This window comes from Dufourea novaeangliae, unplaced genomic scaffold, assembly GCF_001272555.1.
Source record: "Dufourea novaeangliae isolate 0120121106 unplaced genomic scaffold, ASM127255v1 scaffold133, whole genome shotgun sequence".
Classification (NCBI taxonomy): domain Eukaryota; kingdom Metazoa; phylum Arthropoda; class Insecta; order Hymenoptera; family Halictidae; genus Dufourea; species Dufourea novaeangliae.
In genome coordinates this window covers 83,144-91,938 of record NW_015374011.1, presented here as the reverse complement: position 1 = coordinate 91,938, position 8,795 = coordinate 83,144, and the positions used below count along the sequence as shown (strand labels likewise).

The following is an 8,795-nucleotide window of genomic DNA, read 5'->3' as shown; positions in this document are numbered from 1 at the left end:
AAGTGAATTTTCCGGGTCCAGCTTGTCAATGGCACGATTCTGTCGATCATCAATTTTGTTTGGTGTTTGTATATACATACGAGTCGAGTGTGCGGTAAATATTACAAGACATTATGAAATTGTTAAAAATTGGAAATAAATATTCTTCACGGGATATTAAAGCTTAATGCTACCACGAGTTTTACCTCACATTTTCTTCATACAGACCAGATGTCCCAATACTTATCAGTGGTAGTGTACATTCCATTACTGGTACGAATTTAATTATCTATAAACATTGTCAATACACTGGATTTTATGCATTTATCGTAAATACGAATATACAGTAAAAACCTTCGAAAAAGGAAGGTATACATTTTCTCTTTACTGTGGATCTAACGATATTTTTAATGAAGGAAAAATATCTCTGGCACAATTTCCATTCAGTAAATTGATCCAGAAAAATCTGAATATGTATAAAAATCTGCAGTTTTATAATGAGAAGTAAAATATTTTTACGAAGAAGAATGTTTATCTTATTCAGGACCTATCGTAAGTTTTTACATAGTAATGTAAATTTTTAAATTTCGAAATTTTCAAAAGTTTACCACGTTTATCCAGCGATCGAAGCAAATACGCGTTTATCGTCGGTAGTTCTAGAGTTAATACGGATATATTCCTGGAGCGATCGTCGAGGCCACCGATTGGCAGCACTATCGCGATCGGCTGTTCCGTTACGCGCGATCAACCGCGTAAAAATGACATCTAATTATCGGTGTCACGTACCGTGTTCTTTCTGTCTTTTAATTAATGAACGTCCGCGTCGTTGGTCACGTGAGCACCGTCAACCGCGTTCCAATTATCTGGTTCGGCACTCGCCCCGCGAGAGAAGGAAAAAAAAAACAGAATTCTTCAATATTGCGGCACAAGCGTGTTTCCAGTCGATTGAGATTTCCTCAATTAGTATGACAGTAATCGCGCTTGGATCGGCGTCGACGATTCGCACGGCGGTCGCGACGAAACAGTGGCTTCCCGCGCGATTTAATAAACGTCCACCGTAATTTCTGTCGAACGAGAGACACCAGTGGATTCCAGGTGAGTTAACGGACCGTTTAAAATTCGACGAAATTTTCACGAACATTATATCACTTTCTTCGTTCTTTTTATCCTTTTATTCGCGTTGTTTTCGACGTCAAAAAATTCACCACATGTAAAATGTTTCATTATCGTGCACTAGTAAACGTTAGTTAAACAATTTGTACGATCACCGTAACAGTCTTCGGACTCGGATTTTTCACGGAACGAAAAAGTCAGGACCGAAGGAAGTGCGCTAACGAACTCTATTGTGGATGAAATAGATCGAAATATACGTAACACAGATGCCCACCCGTTGGCCTAGCCTCGTCTTTCGGCCGGAAGGAAACTTGTTTATTTCTATTTAACTGGCTTCAATTCGCTCGAACAGGTTATGGTTGACCGAAAAGGAAAATATTCCTGTTCAGCGGAACGGACCTGGTTTTTCGAATGGATTTAGAGAATCTAGCATGTGAGGCTAATTATGAACCTCCTTCATTAATTCCAAAAGTTTCGCTTCAAATGTGAGTTCACTCGTATTTCTATGGATTCACTTTTCAAGTAAATATTGCCTGAAATTGAATACAGCAATTTTTTCAGGAAAAATGCGCAAAATTTCTATGCGGTATATTTAAAAAAAAATTCTTATATGTATATATGTACAATGTGGCTAGAACTAACCAGAGTTTCAATATTACGACATTTGTTACGTATGTTATCGATGAATAAACATCAAAAATCCGCTATTGACAGTTGGTTGCGTGCGTTCATCAGATCAATTTTCGACGGGCGATTTTCTCGAAAACAATGCCTCGAATAAAACCACCATTGTCCATTGTGCCCATATCGGGGTTATGCTCTGGATTTTCCCCCAAAGTTCCCAACTTTTATTGCGATTCGATATAATCAAACGTTGCACAAACTAAATTGCTTTGCGAAGCTACAAGGTGATTATAACGTGGATGCAGTTGTTGCGAAACCTGTAATAATTTCAATTAAAATTCTCGTTGTCTCGATCGCATCGGTGAATCAATTGCACGATCTTTATGTCCTCAAGGTTTTCGTTTCCTTTGGACCGCGGGGGATCAGCGAACCCGTTTCCTCGTTTCTTTCGATCAGTGGCCCGATTTTAAAAAGGGGTCAGCACCACTGCGCTTCCCAGACGTAATCACTCGGCTACACGCAGCCAGCAACCCATAACGCTTCGTAATTCACCTTATTCTGGCTAGTAATTCCTATAAAGACTGTCGTTTGACTATTAGCAAACATTCTTTGTGCGGTCACGTCGAGAGTTTCGCGGCTGATACCGAGTTCCTTTCGGTTTTCGTGGCACACGCACGAAATGTAGAAAACGTGTAATATTCGATCGATACGATATCAATTCGGGTGACAAGGCAACGATATGCGCGAAAGATTAAGGATTCTTGTTTCTATTACGCTTTGACAGAGAGCAGTTCGAACGATACAGTGGGTAATTAATAGGCAAACTACTCAATATACCAGGTGTGTAACTGGTGATTACAACTGGATAGGAAGTGACACTACGTGAAAAAGTAAGTCAAAATTGTTTCATTCGAGACTTCGTTCTCGAGAAAATTGAATTTGAAAATCTGCTGGATACACCTGCAATATTGTATAGTACAGTAAATTTTCGACGAGTGTTCGATAGCTCCTCGGCACTGAGAAGAAGGCTCCAGGTGTAACGCTGACTTTTTAATGAGGATTTGCACAGTGATAGATAGACTGCGGATTTCATGCATTTATTGCCAATAGGGCTTTGTGTAATACAATAGAGAAAAAACTTTCGTTAGGTGCAATGTGTTTTCTGCTTTATTCTGAACACAATAAAATATTTCAGAGAAGAAAAAAATTCCTATCTTTGCTGTTGACTTCAAACATTTTTAAAATATCATTTTGCATAAAAATCCGCATTTTAGTGATAGAGCTTAGAATTCTAAAGTCAGTGATTTTTGTTTCAGCTGCATATATTGTTCATGAAATATTTAATGTTCAGTCCTGCGGAGTATACTTTGCTAGTCTGTTCGTTGCATTCCGTTTCTACTTACTACGAGTCAAAGTCGATTTTCTTGGAAACAAAATCTCAAAAGATAAAATGTTATTGTATATTTACGACTTACTTTTTCACGTACAATCACCCCTCTAGATTGTACAACCAGTTACATGACACTCTGTATAGCATGTCGCATAACATTCTAAACAATGTTGTAATTTTTGCAAACTTCCAGATAACCCGGAACAATGGAGAGAGGCTCGCACATTGCATTGGCGGACGTGAAACTCGATATCGCGGGTTCGAGTTCCGGGAACATCTCCACGGATAAGCAGAGTCCGAGCAAAACACTGAGCACGTACAGTGCATGCGTAACTGGGATCGATCTAGTGAACCATGTGCTCATTATATTTATGACGGGGTTGACCCTCTGGTATGCATTCCAGTCATCGCGGGTGATGGAACTCCATGTGAGCCTTTGTACTGTCGGGGTACGTGTATCAACTGTAACTTTTTTATACAATGCCCTGGCGAAAGTTTCGACCAAAAAGGGAACAAAGACTTTTTAATTTAAAAGTAAGGACATTGTTCAGAACGTCTAAGACCAGAGGTGACGTTCTTCTTTTTCTTTCTGTAACAATTAGGTGCTTCATTGCGCGTTGTACATTGTCCTGTAACAATTCCCCCTTCGAGTAGAACTATAAATCTCTTTCGTTCTTCCTTCAAATTCTGGGTCCGAGTCTAGTAATGCTACAATTATGATTAACCTTGCTGTTCTTTCCACTTATTCTTCACGTTCCTATCCGTTTGAGTGAAGTTATTTCAAACTTCAAAATGATTTGTCCTTCAGAAATGGGAAATACACAAAAGGTCGTTGGATACTAAAAACAAGTATTTAAAAACAAAATACCCATTGAAATACAGGGTGTCCCACCTTCAATATCTCACTTATTTTTTGAAGATACAAAAAAAGTCTGTATAAAAAGCAAATAAGCAAAACTTTTTCTCAAGGTCATATTACGCGTGGCGTAACAATTGAGATGAAGACCAATCCAATAAACTATAATAAGGGGACCTTCATTTCACTTTGAGTATACAAAATCCACAAATGCATGAGAGTAGATATAAATAATGAAATAACTACGATAGAGGGATTAGTGCAAAAATGTATCGAAATTGATGGACATCACTTTGAGCATTTACTAAAATAAATTTCCTGCAAATCGAAAGCAAGTTGAGATACTGAAGGTGTTCACGTTACGTGGGACACCTTGTATAATTTTCATTTCGGGTAACATAGAACAGTAGGGTTAACCTATCATTAAAAAACCAAAGTGCAAAAAAACACGATGAAGCATTACGTTGTTAAACTCCATTATCAATTCCATTTAGCAGGACAACAAAAGAAGATCCTATTAAATCACGAAAGAGTATTTATCTTGATTTACTTTTCACTGCAACATCCGCGGCGGTCCAGTTATTACCGAGCAATCGTTAAACACTTCCCAGGAAATAATCGACCGCCGCCGTGTACAGAAAGAATAATGTTCCGCCCACTTTTCACCGGAAGTACACTCGCTTCTCCTCACGGTGAGAAGGCTAAATCACTGGACACGCTTTAACAGCCACGCGAAACTTTCAACCCCCCAGACAAACGGAAAAATTCTCGCGGTTTAATCGTTCAAAAACCGCGAGAACTTCTTTGGCCGGGCTCGCGATAAGGGAAAGAAAAAAGTGGAAGGGGGATGTGCAGGAAGGGGTACGGTCGAAGTTACCCGTAACCTTGCCCAGGATACTCCTCCGCAGAGGTCTCTGTGTGGGGACGATTGCGCGGGATTCAAATTGCTCCATTTATTTTCCTCTTACACACCCGTGGTAGAAGGGGCTGAACGCGAAATCGAAATTCAAGAATGACCCGGGGCTCTCGCGCTCGGTTTCATCCCCCTTCCCTTGGGAAAGAGAGAAAGAATGATAGAGGGCTTGGGAGGGTAACCGAGAGGTGGCCAAAGAAGTTCTAACGACTTCGCGAAACGGCCTGTAACTTCTATCGTTCCTGACGACTCGATCTTTTCAAACCCGTTTTCAGTACATCCTACTGATGTCAGAGGCCATTGTCGTGCTGGCGGGTGAAAGCGTACTGACGAACTTTCTTTCCCGTCGTGCCAAGGACCACGTCCACTGGATCCTTCAGGTTCTTGGTGTGATCTGCAACATAGCTGGCGTCTACTTTATGTACGAGGTGAAGAAGGTCCATTTCCGGTCGATACACGCGATCCTTGGTCTTGCGTCCCTGATACTGATGATCCCGTTGACGGTGCTCGGTTATCCGGTGCTTGTCGCGGTCAAACTACGAAAACTGATCCGACCAGTGATCGTCAAGTTCGGCCACAACTTGGTGGGCACGCTGTGCTTCGTGCTGGGAATGGCCTCGCAATGCTACGGCTACAAAATGCGCTGGATCGCGAACGCGTCGGACATACCGAACGTACAACTGCTCACGATAATCGCGACCGCGTTGATCACTGTGCTGTCGGTCAGGGGCTCTCTGCCGACACTCTGTGTACAATTGAGGGCGATATTCAGGTAGACGTTAACCCAGTTGCATCATTTGAAAAAATGAAAAATGGGCTCTGAACCCCTTACTTTACAACGTGATAACGATTTCAAACTGAATTTTGTGAACAAGTATATTATTCGTTTTCTTTGAGTCGATGTGAAATATGCAACAGTATACGTATATACGAGGACTGTTTGATAAGGCAGTGATTTTTTTTTTATAATAGATGAGGCGCAAGTCGCGAGAGTAATTTTGCATTTTATTAGAATTTATTTCACAGCAAATGCATTTGCCCCACTTTTGTCGAGTATACTCGTCATAGGTTAAAAATAATTACGCGCACAAGTGCACGTTTTCAAAATGAAATAAAGCATTTGAAGGATTATATCGTTATTTCAAAATTATGAGACTGATATACATATATGTTGTATCTTGTAATTTGAAGTCAAAAATATCGATATTAAATTGACCTCTTTTTTAATTACTTTTCAACCCTTTAACCCCCAAAAGTTAAGCCCAGAGGGTTAATGAAGAATAATCGTAACATCGTTCATAACGGGCGTGCTGCTTCCGAGTGGTTTGTAGCCTAAGAGTTAATTGTACAGTAAGCGACTGGTTGTAATAAACTGGTAGTGTAATTTTTAATTCACAACACCTTCTCATATTTTTCTTGTTCGAGAATGTCGATGGTTGCTCGAAGTGAATGTTACGAAAGCAGTAATAGCTTCTGATTAAAAAAAAAATAAATATTAGATTAGACTTGCTATGGTAGATAACTATAAACGAACCTCAGTGTTACTTATTGTTAATCATATAGTTTAGTCTAGATATACATTATATTTTGTTTTCTAGTTTATGTATACCAGTATTTCTAGGAACCTGATATTGTCATAAGTTATTTTATAATCTACCTGCGATGTCCACGTTTATTCTAATTATTCGGTAAGAAAATTCTTCGAATATGCGTTAAAATGGTAAAAAACTCGTTCTGGAGGCAAATATTGTTTAGACAAATTATTGACTTCAACTTCTATTGCGGAAACACGAGGGAATCCCGTAATCGGCAGCTGGAAAATACGTATTGCGTTAACGATTGACGCAGACGGAGAACACGTAATCAAAGTTCAATTATATAATGTCATTACGGGTCGATATGTCCGGGAATATCTGCGCGCTGTTTAATTGGGAATTTACACAGCGATCCAAAAGAGACGTTCTCCCTCTCCTCTCGTGCCGGAACAAAGGCGGACCTCGACAATTGTAATTCTTCTGGTGTGCAACGTCGCGTATTCGATACTTAATTAACTGAGACAATCGCTCGAGTAACGATGAAAAGACCTTGGTCCCCGTAAAGACTTTCCTCCAGACAATACGTATCGAGTAGGCTAATTCGAGAACTTAATGTTCGTTACGTATACAGGGTGTAATGGAAGAAATTTGTCTCGAAGAATTGTTCGAAAAATATTAAAAAATGTGTAAAATGATGAAAATTATGTATTATTCTGGTCCAATTGTTCACTGATAATTTAAAGTATCTTTTTTACTAACCTGAAGAATGATAATCGTATTGATATATCTCACGATAATAACGATATCTATAAATCTGCAATACGATAGTTATTTTGAACTCCGTTTGTGGATCAACATGTATAATAACTAGTTAATAAAAATATGTAGGAATGTTTGAAAATAAATGAATTGCAGAATTGTTGAGACGGGTTTTTCCCCGAATGGATGAATGCGAAGGCTTAATCTAAAATCCGATATAGGCTAAACCACGAATGGCCTCCCGATAGTAAGATTGTTTTCGATACTGTTATCAGCAGTAAATTCATTGGTGATCGACTAATTATTTCCTGTTATATACCCTGTACGTTAAATTAGTAACACCTCTATCAGCGATTCAGCGGAACGCAATCGTCGACAAAGCGGATTCAATTAACGCGACATGTTTAATGTTAATCTTTTCGCGGTTGCAATCTCCTTTCACGGATGATTAATACGTTCGTTGACACTCGATAAACTGTACGTGACTGATAGAAAGGTAACGTTCGTTCCGGGCTGACATTTATTTCCCTGACTTTGATCCTCAAGAAACGTGGCATCGTTTCAGACTCGGACGTTATTCATACGCTTGCGATACCGATTCCCACATCGACAGACGTAGAAGATACACACGTACACGTTCGAGCAAAACTAAATACATTTACTTGAATCGAATCCCACCATTTCAATCATGAAAGTTTGCAAACGGTTGACACGTTTCCTTTTCAGAAGTTTAAATAATCCAACGGTGATACAAATATTTCCTTTCGAATGCCCAGAAGTCTCGGGTTCGTAACAGCAATCGGATTTGGAATTTCTGCCCTACGATTTTAAATTTTAAACATTGTTATATGTCGGAAAGCTTTCAGGGAAACGCGATCGCGCGTGATATGTATGTCGGCGAGAAAAATATTTTATCGACGCTGTGAACCATTTGGCTATTTTATGCGCTAGTAGCTTCCGGCGCTCTCTAAAAATATTCCCTTTTTTCCCCATTCAAACGGATCTCGTGTTACTGTGGTTTTAATTGTTCACGGGCCACGATTTAAATCCTATTACAGATTATCGCGTTTCCAGCTTCGCCGAAGTAATTTTCACAGGTTTTCCAGCGTGAAAAAAAATACCGTACGGGAGATAGATTATTTTTTCATGAATGGAGAGGGAGGTGGATGGGGGTGGTTTCGCGAGTGAATGAATATTTCATTGTCACTGGTTAAAATCGATGATAGATTCTGCATATGTAAACGCTTCCCCGACGATAATCTGAAACATATGAAAATTTAATGAGAGTTACACGATTATGTTACGGAGGAGCCTGGTGAAAGCAGCTAAAAATGAATGAATTTTTGGGAATTTATTGTATACTTTATTGCACAATTAAACTGAATGGAAAAATGTTTATGAAACAAGGTTTCAAGAAAAACGTGAAATTTATTCTTCTATGGGTACGACACAATTTCACGAATTTCGCCATAATACATTAGGAACACATTTTCAAATTCCCAAACTATAAGAAATATTACAAGAAAAAAATCGAAATGCACTAGAATACGCCCTCAAGCAACAAAATTGAAATAAATCCGTTTCCGTGATTACGAATAAATGTGCAGAAAGCACTGGTTGCTCCCA

General features: G+C 39.2%; 1 protein-coding gene across 1 annotated transcript; it reads left to right on the top strand.

The window, feature by feature from the left end:
* The first annotated feature begins 3,312 nt into the window (after positions 1-3,312).
* On the top strand, positions 3,313-5,651 carry LOC107188502. The gene is made up of 2 exons (XM_015576803.1): positions 3,313-3,555; positions 5,151-5,651. Exons 1-2 carry the CDS (start codon positions 3,313-3,315, stop codon positions 5,649-5,651), a joined length of 744 nt encoding a protein of 247 aa, XP_015432289.1.
* The last annotated feature ends 3,144 nt before the right edge of the window (positions 5,652-8,795 follow it).